The sequence below is a fragment of the Myotis brandtii genome, unplaced genomic scaffold (assembly GCF_000412655.1).
Source record: "Myotis brandtii unplaced genomic scaffold, ASM41265v1 scaffold240, whole genome shotgun sequence".
NCBI lineage: Eukaryota > Metazoa > Chordata > Mammalia > Chiroptera > Vespertilionidae > Myotis > Myotis brandtii.
This window is the reverse complement of record NW_005359064.1, coordinates 1957509-1975374: the sequence shown is the minus strand read 5'-3', so window position 1 is coordinate 1975374 and position 17866 is coordinate 1957509. Positions and strand designations below refer to the sequence as shown.

General features: G+C 40.5%; 1 protein-coding gene across 1 annotated transcript in view; it reads right to left on the bottom strand.

Annotated features, from left to right (window-relative positions):
• Positions 1-1245: 1245 nt before the first annotated feature.
• Positions 1246-17866, bottom strand: part of RAB31 (RAB31, member RAS oncogene family) — a 74284-nt gene continuing 57663 nt past the window's right edge. The window contains exons 7-8 of the mRNA XM_014540245.1: positions 16508-16617; positions 1246-4686 (exon numbers count right to left, since the gene is read on the bottom strand). Coding sequence (XP_014395731.1) covers positions 4589-4686; positions 16508-16617 — 208 coding nt within the window. The 3' untranslated portion in view covers positions 1246-4588. The remainder of the gene's footprint in view (positions 4687-16507; positions 16618-17866) is intronic.

The following is a 17866-nucleotide window of genomic DNA, read 5'->3' as shown; positions in this document are numbered from 1 at the left end:
ACACTGGGTCTCTAAGTGGTGAGGGATTTGGGAAGGTTTTCTTGTTTGCTTATATATGGAAAGCAGCTCCCCAGCATATGTCTTGGGAAATGACTCAAATGCTAAGGACATAAGACACTGCTCTCCTCCCTCTCCACATCCTTTTCCGCATGTTCATCCACACGCCAAATGAAGCTCTGCATAGAAAGCAAGCCTAAGACCCACAAGTGCTTATGAGAAAGGATGTGTGTGTTGGCGGGCAGGTGTGGGTACCTGAGATGAAGAAATGGAAATAAGTAAACCTTGTAAAAATGTACTGAGTACATTAAGTTGGCCATTACACTTATGAAATCTTTCTAGCCTAATCTTTCATTATTTGTCTCTACTCTTTGAAAAAATTGAATACAGCAATAGATACAGACTAATGAAACCCATCCTTTGAAATTACCAAATGCTATCATTTTGTCCTAGGGCTTCAGATTTTTATATCATGAAATAAATAAAATTACCGATAGTTAAATGCCCTGTGTTCTCCTCGCTGATCCTGTTCACTTCCCTTCCTCCCCAGAGGTAAGCACTATCATGAAGCTGATGTTTGTCCGAATGCTTCCTTTATTTTTATACACATTTATGAACATCATACATCACACATGTTTTGTGTAAGTTTATATGCTTTGTACTTCTTCCACTTGCTTTATGCACTCAGCCACACCACAGCTCTGCTGCTCGGGCTGTGCACTGCACAGCTCCCAAGGGCGCCAATCACAGACCACTATGAGTGGCTCCCTTAGGGATATGCAGTATAGTGACCTTGCACTCCACAGGTTGATTTTAGAGAAGGAAGAGAGAGAGAAAAAGAGAGAGATCAATTTGTTGTTCCACTTATGCATTCACTGGTTGATTCCTGTATGTGCCCTGACCAGGGATTGAACCCACAACTTGGAGTATCGTGATGATGCTCTAAGCAACTGAGCTACCCAGCCAGGGCTCACATTCTGTTTTGAGACACATGTTGATGCATGATAGCTTTTGCACCCATTTACATTACCCTATCGTTTTTATCCTGTGGCTGTGCCACATTTTATTAGCGATTTCCTTAGGGAAGACGTTTTGCTATTGCACAGTGCCAGAGAACATCTTTAACTGTGTCATCATGTGTACAGATACACAAGTTTCTCTGGGGAATCGCCATTCTTTATGCTGAGGTGACTGTCATTTTTAAAAGTTATTCTACTGAACATGATAATAAGAAAAAGACACACATGATAAAACATAAAATATTTATTAGTATGAATCAGTGTTGTTAAACCCAAAACAACAGATACAATTGGGCAATGTTGAGGGCAATGCTTTACTATGGGATGAATACAAGGTGGAAAGGTTTTAACTGTCTACAGCGGCATCTTCTATATGTGAGAACTGGGTCCAGCCCAGACAGAAGCTCTTTACAAAAACATGAGAAAAAGGAGCGTTTACACAACAGAGCACTGGCATAGGATCACTGGGTCTGGTTTCAACAATTATGGTAAAAAGAATAAACTAGACACCTAACAGGTCTGAATATAGCTCAGAGCCCTTTCGTTTATAAGCTAGCTCATTACTCAACTCTCCATGAACATTGCAGAGCAATGGAAGTGGAGTCCCCGGTAAGGAGCTCAATGCAGCCGTCACATGCCACAATCTTAGAGAAAGCATTTCAGTTATCTAAACCTCCCCAGAAAAGGAATTCAGTTCTCACTGGGGCACAGCCATTTTATTGGCTAAGGGTTAGTTCTAAGTCTCCAGCCTTCTATTATCTACAAGGTAACGTCATGTTCAGCACCCCAGTGTACCATTTTCAACCATGAAATGGCAAGTCAATTGTGCACCTACATCAAATGCTTGCACGACTCCACTGCCATCTGAGGCCTTTCCATTGGGAGACAATCCCAGGGAGGACCCACGTCTACATGATATAACACAGTCGTGAGCCAAACTCAGCCAGAGGAATGGGTTATATGTTGGCATAACAAACATGAAATCATATTTACACAAATACACATTATACCACACATGAAAGGGGGGGGGGGATAGAGGAAAAGAAGCAAATTTTGGAAAATTATGTGAAGAATATTGTTACATCACATGAAACTACTTGTCATTTTGGAGCAATAGCAATTTCCAGGACTTTACATAATATTTCTTGGCTATAGTTCCATTATAAGAACAGCCAGGAAGTAATCTCAAGGCAGAAAGAAGGTAAGAAAGCCTGGACAAGGCTCGAGTATCTACCTTCAGACACGACTCCACATTTATGCAAAGGCTTCTGTGCCCCAATGCCACTACCTCCTTCACCAATTACTCCAAGTAGTGATTATATCTAGTCATCCGACTGGCTGGAATATTTAAGGCAGTACAGAAAGGTAAAAGAGGGGTTTCACACCCTCATGTGCTTCTGAAATAAAACTGTGGCCTCGTTTGTAGGCAGCTCACTACATGAGGATAAGACCAACCATTTTATGCAAAATGCAACCACTAAAGACCCAGACCAAAGCTGTGTAACTCAGCTGGGATGCATACCACCTTAGCTAGGCAACCCGAGAGGCTGTCTAGAGATAAACCCAGGTTGTCGAGGACAGTTCTAAAATAAGCCTGCATGCAACCTGGAAAGAGAGCATTTCAATTTTCATTCCAATTTTTTTTAACTTTGGAAAGAACATAGTAATTGCTTGGCCTGCAAGCAGAATCATGTAACCAGTAATGCTGACAATGTAGAGAAAAACCCTAAAAACCTCTGCAAAGGCCCTGTGAAGTCACCCAAGTGCCGCTTGCTAACGTTTTTTGAGGTACCTGTCTGGGAGAGCTAGGAGGCACTTTTGAATCAAAAATAAGTGTTTACAGCCTTCACTTTCTAAGATTGTCAAACTACTCTTCCAAGCTGGGTGAAGAACATCAAACAGACATATCCTTGCGTTAAAAAAAAACACACACACCTTAATCTCTGATTTCCACCTACTGTCTTGATTACCATCCACACGAAGTGTAAACTTGGCCCTGGTCTCTCAAGGACTCTTCCTTTTTGTCTATGGTGGTACTGGTGTCTCTATGCATCAGAGCGCGGGGGACACCGAAGTGACAGGACTGTGACGTGGCAGCTCACACTGAGTTACTCAAAGTTCCAAGTCTTTAATCAGCTCATGACCTCTCTCCTGGCTTTTACATTGTAGGTTTTCAATACATGTTTGCTGGCCCTTGTATGTTCATGGACCACACTGCACAATTAACTATTTCTGAGACTACTGTACAGTTTCTAGCTCCCACAGAAGGCCCTGATCTGAATATCCTTTAACAATCACCACCCAGTATAAGTCCTAATAGGAAACCAACTGCTTCTGGAGCCTAGGTTTTTATGAAAATTAGAATGGTAACAGAATTCGAATTTGGAATGGAAATAGCTTTTCTTCCTCTTCATGACTTTTCTCCCTTTACTACCTTTGGATTCCGAAATCTTTAATTAATTGAGCAGACAGGGAACTTGAAAAGGAAGGTGTTTGTTTGTTTTTTTAATCAAAGCCTACACTCTGTTAATTGGCATTCTGGAGTTGGACCCCTCTTAAGCCCTAATACCTACTTCCCCAAGCTTGGCATCTTCTAAAATGTTTTCTCCAATTTTGCAATTGGGATCTAGAATCTTAAGGTGCTGGTACTTCCCTAGGCTGGCTTTCGTGTAACCTTTTATTAATTGCTATTATTAAAAGTTTGCCCTTTATTATCCTTCAGTTAATTTCCCCCCCTAGAGATGATGCCATGACACATTCTATTAGTAAGATAACACTCTGTAGTGTTAAACCTCTGTAAGAGAGTAGGAATTTATGGCCATGGAGGTGATGCATGCCAAGTGACCTCTGGAGTAATATTTACATCCTACACCTGTCACTGCTTATACAGTAAGTCCTTAAGTGACTCTTCCAAACCACGCTTCCTAATCCCAAAATTACATGCAATATTTTAGTCAGAGTTGATTTGTTTGTTTACAGATGACTAAAACTTAGAAAGAAGTTCATCAAGTAAAAGTCAGAGATGCAGGCAACAGTTTCTAATACATCTTTCCCACTTCTATAACAGCTCAAATCTACAGCTTCAGTGATCATCCAATTATACTCCACTAAAAGGTAAATTAAATAAAATTAAGTTAGCCTTTCAGTGAAGGCTGGCTAGTTCACAAAGGCAATGGCACTGAAGACGGTACTGGGATTTGGCTAGGGAACACAGGAAATCAGAGTGGAACATCACTTTTAGAATCTCACACACATAATAAGCCAGTATGATGTTTGTACAAATTGAGAATATTTTAAGGTTTTTTAACAAAAACTCAACTATACTTATTATCTAAAATCCATTTTCTCCCATGTGCATTTCATGCATGAAAGGTGGTGTATTTTTTCCAGAGTTTTTGCAAATACTTTTCCAGGGACATTTCCTGTCCCATTCCCTGCAGCCCTGCCAGGATGCCAAGCCAACGTGCTCACTTCTCTCTAAGTGAGGTGCCAGGCCACCGAGAATGGGGTCCATCAGCAGTGCACAGGGAGGTGGCTCTGGCTTCTTCAAGTACAGGGGGCCATGGGCCCGGTCAGCAGCACCGCCGACTGGCTGGTGCGGTTTGCTTCACAAGTTTGATTGCTCCAGTGTTCCCATTTTCTTGGGGGTCCAAGGGTGGGATCTGGCGACCTGGAACAAAAGGGAGGCCAAGGTTGAGTTCCTTTTCCTCAGTTGACAGCACACGCAGATTGTCACCATGCTTCACCAGCTCCACTTAATGTTTGTGGAAAGGAGAGGGGCTTCAGGTGTAACTCTGTCCCCCAACTCTTTCCCTCCCTTCCTCACTTCATTGCTCTGCTGAATGAAATCAAGCTCATGTTTAAAAGGTTAAGGAAAAGTAAAATCAGCTTCCTGATAATATGGATTTCCTTGGGTTTGGAACCTCGTGCCTCTGAGTAAAGGGAAAAGTTCTCAACCAACTTCTTGGCCCAAACATCAGCCCACCCTTCCTCCCCAGCCTTCCCACAGATCTATCCCACTGCAACAAGCTGCGCAATGGCACCAGGACTTCACTACTGACAGTGAGTACTCGTGTTTTCTGGTTCTTAAAATAGAACTGGACTGGGGATTGTAATCTTCTTTGTAATATCATTTACTAACACTTAGCTTGCTATCCCTTATCCTACCAATACACATGGAGCATTAACTAAAAAGCCCTAAAAGACACTCTTCCTAGGAAACAGTATTTTAATGTCATCCGCAAGTAATCTTATTTTAACTTAATTTAATTTTTAAAAATTACACTACAGTCTCTGTAAATAAACACAAAGTAAAAATTAAAAAGGTAATGGAGGGTTCCAGGAAGGTGATAACTAAAGGATGTGGAAGTTTTGTTTTTAGATAATAAAGATAATCTAAACTGACTGCTGATAGTTGTATATATGTATTTATTTTTATTTTTTTTAATATATTTTATTGATTTCAGAGAGGAAGGGAAAGGGAGAGAGAGATTGAAACATCAACGATGAGAATCATTGATTGGCTGCCTCCTGCACGCGCCACACTGGGGATCGAGCCCGCAACCCGGGCATGTGCCCTTGACCAGAATTGAATACGGGACCCTTTAGTCCACAGGCCCACGCTCTATGCACTGAGCCAAACCAGCCAGGCTGGTCGTATATATTTATGACTATTTTAAAAGCCATTGAATTATACACTTTAAATTGGTAAAATGTAGGCACATGAATTTTTAAAAATGTATTATTGAGATATAATTGACATAACATTGTGTAAGTTTAAGATGTTGACTTGATAATTTAAATATTGCAATATGATTATCACTGTAGTGTTAGCTAATGCTCTTGGATATTGCATAATTATCATTTCATCTAGTTTCTTAGCAACTTTGAAATTTATAATACAGGATTGTTATCTATAATCAGATATGTGAGTTTTATCTTTTAAAAAGAGGTGTCTTTAGAAAAAGGCAATAGAGGCACACAGACCACACAGGGACCCATCTAGAGTGCCCAGCACAGGTGACTGGGGAGACTGAACCCTACAAAACACCTACTAAACAAGGCCAATCTACCAATTTCAGGAGATATAGCAGCTCTACCTAATACATAAAAACAAACATAGGAAAGCAGTCAAAATGCAGTCAAAGAAGTATGTTGCAAATGAAAACATAACTACCAGGTACAGAGTTCAAAACAATATTTATAAGGATGCGCAAGGAACCTAGTGAGAACATCAACAACATAAAAAAGGAACAGTCAGAAATGAAGGATACACTAACTAAAATGAAGAATAATTTACGGGGAATCAACAGTAGAGCAAAGGACTCAGAATCAAATCCACGATTTGGAATATGAGGAAGCAAAAAATACCCAATCAGAACAGCAAAAAGAAAAAAAGAATCCAAAAATATGAAGACAGTGTAAGGAGCCTCTGGGACAACTTCAAGCGTACCAACATTAGCATCATGGAGGTGCCAGAAGGAAAAGAGAGGGAGCAAGAAGTTGAAAACCTATTTTTAAAAATGTTAGAAAACTTCCCCTACCTGGTGAAAGAAATAGACATACAAGTCCAGGAAGCATAGAGTCCGAAACAAGAGGAGCCCAAAGAGGACCACACCAAAACACATCATATGCCAAAGGTTAAAGACAAAGAGAGAATCTTAAAAACAGCAAGAGAAAAGTAGTTAGTTACCAGGGAGCAACCATAAGACTATCAGCTGATTTCTCAACATAAACATTGCAGGCCAGAAGGGAGTGGCAAGAAATACTCAACGTGATGAAAAGCAAGAACCTACAACCAAGAATACTCTACCCAGCAAAGCTATCATTAGAATTGAAGGTCAGATAAAGAGTTTCACAGATAAGAAAAAGCTAAAGGAGTTCATTACCACCACACCAGTATTATATGAAATGTTAAAGGGTCTTCTTTAAAAAGAGGAAGAAAAAAAAGATAAAAAGTATGAACAATAAAATGGCAATAAATACATATCTATCAATAATTGAATCTAAAAATCAAAATAAATGAACAAGGAATCTAATGAACAAAATAAACTGATGAATAAGATAGAACCAGAGGCATAGAAACAGAATAGACTGACAAATCTCAGAGGGAAGGGGAGGAGGAGGGTGGGAAGAGATTAGCCAAATAACTTATATGCATATTACCCACGGACACAGACAACAGGGTGGTAAAGGCCTAGGATGGGGCAGGAACCAGATGGAGGGGGGCAATGGGGGGAAAAAGGGGTGATATCTGTAATACTCTCAACAGTAACGATTAAAAAATAAATAAACTTTTAAAAAGGCAATAGAGCCCTGGCCAGGTGGCTCAGCTGGTTGGAGTGTCATCCTGTACACCAAAAAAGGTTGTGGCTTTGATTCCCCATCAGGCACATACCTAGATTGAGGGTTCGATCCCCAGATAGGTACATATGGGAGGCAACTGGTCAATGTTTCTCTCACACACCAATGTTTCTCTTCCTCCCTCCCTTTCCCTTCCTCTTCCCCTCTTTCTAAAAATCAATTTTTTAAAAAGGCACTAGAATCTGGAAATCACAAATATTTTTTTTAGACAGTTTTCGAAGATTTTCATAGGCACCATCCTCAACCCTGTGAAGCTGGCAGAATGGCTATATCATCACCATTGTACTATTCCTCAGAAAGCTTAGATTATGTGTTGAAGGTCACATCAACAATTAGTGGCACAGGTGATTCTTTGTGAACGACATCTTGATTTTTCTGATGGATCCCAAAGCCTGTATTCTTCCCACCGTACCACATTAGCTCTTATGCTACTTTTCTCTCCCCCTTCCCCCATGAAAAAGGCATGAAAGCTAACTCTAAAATAAGGATTTTTTAAAAGTCAGCTAATTAGAATTACTTTACTAAGAAACCAGAAGTCAGAAATGGAAGGGAAATTAGTTTCAAAGATAAAGTCTTTCAATGCAACTGGATGGTACCTAAGAACCATAAAGAGTGTGAAATGCCCTGGTAGAGGCACATTTCCACAAAAGGCAAAAATAGTTCATTTCAAAGGTATTAATGAGTTCTGTAGGTTGGGTGGTGTGGCCATTCACCAAAGCTCAAGTATAAAAATTAAGGTCATTGACAATTATCCAAAATTCAAAATAAATGGCTCTTCATCTGATCATGGAGCAGATAAAAGGGTTGTAATAATTCCTGTAGCTCCTGCTTCTGCCATTTCGTATTGCCAGCAAAACTATATAAAGCTTTGCAGGCCATTCTCAAAAAAGTTCACTCCTAATCCAGTAGCAAATGAGAGTGTTAAGTATGTGTTTTCCTCTTCTGGACATGCTGTGTTCTTTCATTAGTCATAATTAAAAGGAAGTAAACAAAATGCTTCTTCTACTTTGTCACTCTTAAGTGAGAAATAGAAGGGGTAGTTCCCAATGACTACCAATACCCTGATATATTTAGGTCAAATCTTGCCAGTCAAATGTTACTTACTCCTTGAAAAAGGGTGTTTTGGAGGGATGACAGTGTCAAGATACATCATTATTTAAATTATTTAAATCAATAATAGTTCAGGTGCTTCCAGAGTGTGTTAGGTATTGCAATATAGACTTTTGCATTTGCATCTGAAATATTTTTGGACAAAATTATAATTCTGATTAATGCAAGCTATTGATCTAGTTAACTAAGACAAGTATTGTTTGCTGATCAGTATTTTTGGCAATATCAAAATCAATACCTATACTAATATCAACATCATGCTATGCTTATATTGTTAACTCTAAAGTTAACAAAATAGCATTAGGCTTTTAGTCCTGCAATACAAGGCTTATTCTATAAGCCTCGTGTCATGTTTTGTCCTATGAAAAGTACCCCAATTACAGAAAATATTTATACATAAGATATTCATTAAGTCACAAAAGTAGAATGAAAGTCTGAAAACAAAGAAAAAACAGAAAAAAGGGAATATTAGGGAGGCCTGTCAGCGCACTCCCTTGCTCTCCCCTTCTTCCTCCCTTTTTCCTGCCTTGCACTTCTCTCCTCAATAGACAATAAGCAAGACCAGTTAGGGATGCAAGATTAAGTTAAGACCTGAGTAACGCCTCAAGGAGATTCCTCTCTTATTCATTTTAAACTTTTAGCAATGTTTTTGAATCAGTTTTTGAACATAGCTTCTTAGAGGCAGCAGGTTCTGTTATCTTCAGAATATTCAAAATTTCACTTAGTAGAACAAAATATTTCTCAAAAAACAGAATTACTGCAGTTTTCTCAGACATCATTTTGCTCATCTGGTAGAAAGAGTTCTGAAATCTGAGAGTCCGTGTTCTAGTTTAGTGAACTTAGTCCATTTATTTAATATCTCCAAGACTTCCTTTCCTCACCTATAAAAAGCATATGGGAAAGTAACTTGGTAACTACTACGCAATACAGCTACATGGCTATTTCTAATATGGAAAGAACTAATGAGGATGGAAGGAGTCATGGCTCTGGGCACAGCTTGCGTGGAGTCTGCATTGGGAGAAACCCCTGCCTAGTGGCTCACCATGGTGGACACTCAGGGTCCAGGTACTAGGATGGGGACCCGACCTGCTCTTCTACAGCCTGGGAGGTGTCCCACACAATACAGCTTCAAACAGTGATAAGAAAGGAAGCACTTCCACTTTAAGGCAGACAGAGACGAAAGCCGAGTCATAACCATGAGGCCGGCACCTTAAAAAGAGAAGGAAGCAAATGGCACTGTGAAAACACAAGAGCTCGGGATCTCATGGTCTGAACTGTTTGGAACTTACTGAAAGGTTAAGTGTACTTAGGCAAAGGAACAGTCCTGGAAAATGGCCACAGCATTTTGTACCAAGGTGATCACCTTGGAGCACTGTTGAATTAGTATTCATTACATAGGGCATAGAATAGGACAAATATATACATACAAACATCTGAAAAGGCTCGGAGCATCAGCTGCATGTTTCCGCTCTGACAAAATGTTCTCAGAGCACACAATCTCCATAAGTCATCCCTCAGTGTAAACCCTAGGCTACGGTGTTTATTTTCATAAGGTTTGAATTGTGTAAGATTCTGTTTGGGAAAAGTTGAAAGATTCTTTTTTGAAGTTCAGTTTTTCTGAAAGTTGACAGCCTAGAGAAAAAGCAGGTTTTATAAATGATTCCTCAGGAATGTGATACGTGAAAAAAACCCAAGTCCAAGCCTATAAATATTATCATGATTCTGGACTAGAGGCTGTAATGCTTTTACACACAACAAAAATAAAACAGTGCGCTTCGCTGCAGCTGTCCTCTCTCCTTGTGTGATGGACCAGCCATTTCCTGCACAAGCTGTAAGTCCTCCCTGTCCATTTCTTCTCTCCTTTCATCCCAGTTCCAGTATTGACTTGGCTTGGCTATCTTTTGTTGAGTTTTAGTGGTGCCGGTAGTTGCTGTGTAACTTCCATTTCTTGATCCTGATTTTCTGAATCATTCAGATTAGTAAACTGACCAGGTTTATTAGGACTTGGAAGTATTTACTCTTGATAATGATCCGCAAACCTCTCCATTTAGAAGGCGGGGGTGGGGGTGGAGTCCTCTACAGAACACTGCTCACAATCAGAGAACATTGCCCTCAGAATACAGAATGGGCGTGGGGGAGACACGTGTGACACTTGAGGTCACTCTCTGTAGCTGTTCTTTTGCTGCAGTAAAGAGGACAGTGTTGGAATTACTGGATGACCTTGAATATTAGAATACAGAGTCTAACACGCTACATAGAGCATGAATGGAGGAGGAGACAGGAAGAGAAGTTAGTCAGAAGGCGTGCACAAAGTCCAGGTCAGGGATTAAGAAAGCCTTCAGCCCTAGCTGGTTTGGCTCAGTGGATAGAGCATTGGCCTGTGGACCAAAGGGTCCCAGGTTTGATTCCGGTCACGGGCACATGCCTGGGTTGCGGGCTTTATCCACAGTGGGGGGTGGGGGGGGTGCGTGTGGGAGGCAGTCGATCAGTGATTCTCTCTCATCATTGATGTTTCTCTCTCTCCCTCTCCCTTCCTCTCTGAAATCAATAAAAATATATTAAGCAAAGAGAGAGCCTTCATCTGGGTGCAGTTGAGGGAAGTAGAAAACAAAGATGGAAAGAGAAATGTAGCAAGACACTTGGCAGATGTGACAACTGATTGGATGTGGGAAGGTAAAGAGAGAAATAAGAAATTAAAAACAATAACGAAGTTAAAAGTGTAGGGAGCTGGAGGAAGGGGCTTCTCCACCTCCCCCTGCCCCTGAGGGGCAATTGGAGCAGCCGCCACCACTCGCACCTGCTGACTGGCGCTGGGCTCCAATCGCTCTGCGCTGTCAGCATGTGGGAGCAGCGGTGGTGGGAGAATGCTGCTGACAGACAGGGGACCTGAGCTGCAGCGGAAGGGGCCGGGCAGAGGCTCAGAGGATGGGCTGAGACCCGCCCCTTTGCCTACAGCAGCCTCACAGCCCACAGTCCCACAGTTCCTTTCAAGGTGCACGAATTCGTGCACTGGGCCACTAGTAAGCAAATAAAAAGGTATTAAACATTACTAGTCATTAGGAAGATGTACAATAAAAGCCACAAGCAGATAACCATTATATTCCTAATAGAATGGTTACAGTTTTATCAACTGACCATACCAAGAGTCGGCAGGGATGTGGAGCAACTGGAGCGCCACATTAGGGATGGAAATGTAAAATACTAAAATACTTTGGAAAACAGTTTGGCAGTCTTTAAAAAAGTTAAACATTATCTATCAGAGAAGCCAGCCATTCCATTTGTAAGTATTTACCCACACAAAACTTATACATGAATGCTCATAGCAATCTTACTTGTAATTGCCAAAAAAAAAAACCCACAACCAACCCAAACCCAGCTGGCGTTGCTCAGTGGTTGGCATCGACCTATGAACCAGGTCACCATTTGATTCCCAGTCAGGGCACATATCCTGGTTGCGGGCTCGATCCCCAGGGTGGGGTACCCAATTGGTGATTTTCATCATTGATGTTTCTACCTCTCTCTCCCTCTTGCTTCCTCTCTGAAATCAATAAAAATATTAAAAAACAAAAAATGACCCAAATGTTAGGTGAATGGATCAATGAATCCTGGTTTACATATGTAATGGAATACCACTCAGCAATAAAAAGGAACTCAGCAATATCCATATGTTAAATTCTGTAGGACAATTGATCTACTTTCTTAAAAAAAGAAATTATATGAGGGAAAGATGGAGAAGGAACCTATTGCTTAAGAGAGGCTTAAAGACCTATCAACTAAACATTGTGTATGAAACTTATTTGCATCCTAATTCAAGCAACTGGATTTCAATAAAAAATGCAAAAAAGTCGTCATTTAAGGCAATCATGAGATCATTAAAATCTGAACACTGAATATTTGATGGTATTAATATGATAACAGCATTACTACCAATGTGATAATGCAATTGTTGTTATGTAAAAAAAGGTTACATACTGAAAATATTTACAGAAATGTCTGGGATTCCCTTCAAAATAATACAGGCAGGTGGGTGGGGAGGTGAGGTAGTGATGAAACCAGCCTGGTTATGAGTACATGATGGTTCACTATATTACACAGTATACTGGTACATATGTTTAAAATTTTCCAGAATAAAGTCTTTTTTTAAAGTTCCCTATAATCTCATCAGCATAAAGCAACCACTGTTAACATTTTAATGTGCATATATCTTTACCCGGAAGAATATATTATTTACTTTTATATATTATATGGTTCACGATTTATAAAATCAGGATATAATACAAACCACTCTAACTTTTGTTTCACACTCAATAATTTATCTTTTTATGCCGATAAATACAGATTTACATCATCATTTTAATCACTGGCTTATATTAGTGTACCAGGATTTTTAAAAAATGATTTCCCAACTTTTGGACAGTTAAGTCATTTCCTGTTTTCACCAAGATGAATAAAGTTCCCATTTAAACCACTGTTTGCAGTAAGAAGTGATATATCAGGACTGTGCACAGACTACCCAAAACAGCACAGCACCTATATCCTTTCCAGGGTAGCTTCAGTCCTTGAAAATAGATAATATTTCCAGTTAGAAAATATATTAACTCATGTTAAAAAAACAGTTGATTCTAGTTTATGAGCACTCTAAGAATATAAAAGAGAAATACTTATCTCTTTATTCAAGTCAATATGAATTAATTCTGTTTAAGCATACTTTTTTATTTTTTATGATGATTTTTATTTTTATTTATTTATTTTTAAATATATTTTATTGATTTTTTACAGAGAGGAAGGGAGAGGGACAGATAATCAGAAACATCAATGAGAGAGAAACATCGATCAGCTGCCTCCTGCACACCCACTACTGGGGATGTGCCCGCAACCAAGGTACATGCCCTTGACCGGAACTGAACCTGGGACCCTTGAGTCCGCAGGCTGACACTCTATCCACTGAGCCAAACCGGTTAGGGCAGCATCTTTTTTTAAAAGGGCTTTTATTCTCATTGCTCATTCTTGGTTTTTTTATTGCATCTTTTCTCCCAGGCACGTTTGTCTCTGGAAAATTGCTTTGGGGAGCATAGATGTCAGCAATATATCTTTCTATTTTGAACTCGGAGAGAAGCACATGTAATAGAAGTAGAAACAGGGAAAAGGAAATGTCTCCTGCCATATATTTAGGTGTACTTGGTACTGTGTTTTAAATTAACCTGTAATTAGGCTACAACACCTAATTCAGAAGAAATTCACTTGGAGTAGAGGCTGGGAAGGCACCAGCACTCACAGTATGTACCTGGAGAGAGATCTTGCTGCAGGCTGTGCATTTATAGGCTTCTTTGCAAAGGCACTTACAACCACAGTATAATGACACAGAAACAGTTGTTTATTTGACATGGAAGACAAGGTGATACAGTATTCTACAGTCCCTATAGGAATTAATTATTTGAAGCCATAATTCCCCAGCGCTTTGAATAAAACTTGTCTCTTAAATGAATAGACCAGTAGGATCTCAGGAATTCCTTAGTCCAAGTCCCCATCCCTTTGAGCCATAAGACCTCATACACATGAAGGCATTTATACTGGCTGGGCCATACAAAGAAATATCTTTTAAATTAAGATATCGATTCTTGCTGCTTAGGTTTATTTTACTCTTTGAGGTCCTTATTTCATTTGGGGTTTTAATAATGACTTACATAGACCTCGGGAAGTCTCCTAGCTCATGGAGAAATCTCAAGCTGCATTTGAGGTATACAGAGAGCTGCACTTCCTTCGTTGAGCACTGCCATCTGCACAGTCTGCCTTCGAGGGGCTAAAGCAGGAGAGAGCTCTAGAGAATACGAGGAGCTGCACAAAGGAAAGGGGTGGAAGTCACGGTCATCAGGAGCTACCTGGCTTCGTTGATTAAAAGCATTAATGAAGACAAACTATTTAATAGCTGCACAATTAGCCTAACCTACCAGAAAGGCCAAATGCCGCCAGAAAAAGAATGAGTTTGACCTCAGGAAATATGAGGTTAATGGAATGAGTTCAAGCCAAACCTTGTCAGATGTCACCCAGAGTTACACAGCTGTGGAGGGCAGCTGAGCAGTTTCTTCACCACAGAGCACTGCACCCATGGCCCATTTTCGGGAAGGAGCAGGAGTCTGGGAATATGGGGTTTCCAACATAAAATGACAGCCCTAGCACTCCAGAGTTCAACCACTCAGGTCGACAAGCTAGGAGAACACGATTCTGTTGAGAGTGAAATAACAGCAAGACAATGAATCCTCCTGAAGGAGACAGGAAGGAAAGGCGGTGTAGACCCAGAGAACAAGGAGCACGGGGCTGCATTCTTCTGTGCGTTTCTGTATCATGCAAGTAACCCAGTCAGGGCTCCTCGTCTCCAGCGAATTCTCCGTCAATCCAAGAGAAACAAACAAAATATTCCCTGCTGTGGGTTCTCAGAGTCTGAAGTAATGAACCAAAACCAGTTAAAAGGAAATCAAATCTGTTCTGGGAAGCAACGGTCCCTCTGACTTTGAGAGCACCGCCAACGATGACCTCAGAGAGATCAAACTATCAGTTTCCCTTCTGGAATTCCCTTCTGGAACTGTCTGGAGCCAAGATATTTGAGAACAACTGCCAACTGTTCAGGAGTTCAACTTCTCCTAAGGTGACCCAAAGACTTTGAGTCCCAGAACCTCAACAAACACTTATACCTCTTTCAAGTCCCCAATTATGCTCTGAAGGATCTCAGGACACAGTTGCCCAAGATCGCTGCCAGCAAGTAGCTCTGAGGGGACCCAGAACAAAACATCACGATCAGAGAAGCTGTAAAGGTGAAGCCCTGGCCCACCAGCTGGGAAACAGCTCTTAGGTAACGGTTATTGATGGGGAAGCAGCATAAAGAAAGGGAAACATAACATTACCCAGAACTGGAGATGAAGAAGGGAGCCATCACCTTCCATTACTTAGCTGATCAGAAATGAGGAAAATATTTACAAATAGACTCTCCACCCAATTCCCAATTTCAGGTCACGTGGGATGGAGAGACTATTTTTGTTGGCGATTAACAAGCAAAAGAAAGTACAAAAGGTTCTTTTGTTTCGCTTGCTTAGAGTCTGACTTCAGTTTTCTATACCTCTTCATTATCTATTTTATTTCTCCTCCCCTCAGCATACTGATATATGAGGGAAAGCAGTTTGCCAGCCAAAAACATGCCTTTTGAGATATTGGTTATTTTAAGCTGGTTATTCTTAAGAAAAAACCTTTGGCCTTCCTCCTAACTGCCTAAAAGAATTTAGATAGAGGACCTGCTCCAGGAAGGGAGCTATCATTACAGATAACTATAGTGGTTTAATATGAGCTAGTGTGACAGACAGAGAGGAATGTAGCAAGGCCCATTCGATCAGTCTTCTCTGTGTCCCACTGTAAAGATGGCCCAGCAAACATCTGTTTACCAAACATTTGCTTTTCCATCTCCATGTGGATTGCCTCCCGCCCCCCACACCCCCATGAATTCCCAAATTACAACCCGCCTACCCCCTTTCTCCTTAGCTCAAGATAACATATAAGCCTCAACTGCCAGTTCTGTCCTGGGGGACCCATATTCTTATAAAGCCCCCAAATGTACATACATAATAAATTTGGTCATTTTCTCTTGTTAATCGGTCTCATGTCAATTTCATTAGTTCAGCCAGAACTTAAGTTGTAGAAGGCAAATTAATTTTTCCACCCTCACACATAAAATGCGGTAGAATACATAATTTTTAAATAAAAATAAATTTTATTTTGCAACAGAGTTACTTCCTTTTGATTCATAAAACATAGAATTACCAGGTTAAAGGACAGAATTTTGGAAATGTAGATTTGGGAGACACAATATAGGTCAGTATTGACAAGTGCATGCTTGTAGGTTTTATATCCACATCATCAAACAAATTCACACAGAGGAAAAGCTCTACTTGAGAGCTCTGTGATTTCATCCTGTGACTCTCAGAGGCATAAAAATCGTAAGCTAAGCTAAAAACATGATTTCAGGTACTTACTGATTCCTTGAAAGAGTTCTTCAATATTGATAGCATTTTTTGCACTTGTTTCAACAACGATGGCACCTATGGATTCAGCGTATTCCTTCGCATCCTTCAAGGGAACCTCCCTGGAAAAGAGGTGAAACCCAGACAGAAATTAATGCTCATTTGTAAAATATAAATAACCCCAATAGGCCAAACAAAAAGCTCATGTGGAAACAGCTCCATTACTTTCCTGGAGAATATCAACTCCATCGCTCAGCAAGTATTAAAAACCTAGTATAAATGAGACATTTTAAAATTTAAAAGTTGGTCTCTAGCATCTATAGAGACAAGATGTGCATATATAACATATTGTCTAGTAGTCCCACAGAAGTAAAGAATACCAGAACAGTGGGAAAAAATCATTATGTACACATTCCAGCTTTCCGAGGTAGGGTTGATTTCAAACATTTCCCCCCATAATAATGACTCAGTATTTTTTTAAATGTGTGTGCATGTTTCTATAAGACTCCATTATATCATTTTTCACAAATCAGACAAAATATGTGGCATGATTTGAAAGTTTGGAAATGAACATGTGATAGCTACAATAGCTACCATGCATTATGGCATATTTGGACTTTGACCTTTAAACAGCTGTTCCTGCAAAGGTTTTAGGACATGAACTCTATTTAAATGAACAATCTAAAAAGACATTTATTGATCTACTTTTTATGTAAAGACACTGTGGTGAATCCAAAGATTAAAAAGTCACAGTTCCTATTCTCCAGAAGTTTATTCATCTATCCAACAAATATTAATTGAGCAGTTATGGTATGCCAGTCCTCCTTGTAGGTGCTACAGAAAACACCACTCCCTGCCTTCTGGAATCTACATTTGCGAGCAAAGGCAAACACATCCACAGTCACTCTAGTCCACAACATTGTAACAACTGCAATCTACACTAATAAAAGAGAAACATGGTAATTAGTGTACGACCGCTACCCTTTTCATTGGTTAATCAGTGAGTATATGCAAATTAACTGTCAGCCAAGATGGCGGCAGGCAGCCAGGCAGCTGAGAACAGGATGCTTGGTTGCCCCAGCGATAGAGGAAACCAAGGTTCCCGCCTGCAGCTGCGGGGCTCTGAGCTCCTGAAGCAACAGCTCCAAAAGATACAATGTTTCAATTATAGAAGCTAAAAGATGGCGGTTAATCTGCATACTCAGGCTCCAAGCGGTAGAGTGAAGCCAAACAGCCCTGAAGCCACAGAGCAGAGAGGCCTCAGGGCCCCGGGATCAGCGGAGCCCAGAGGCCTCCCGGCCCCGGGATCAGCTGAGCCGCGAGGCCTCCCAGCCCCGGGATCAGCGGAGCCGAGAGGCCTCCTGGGATCAG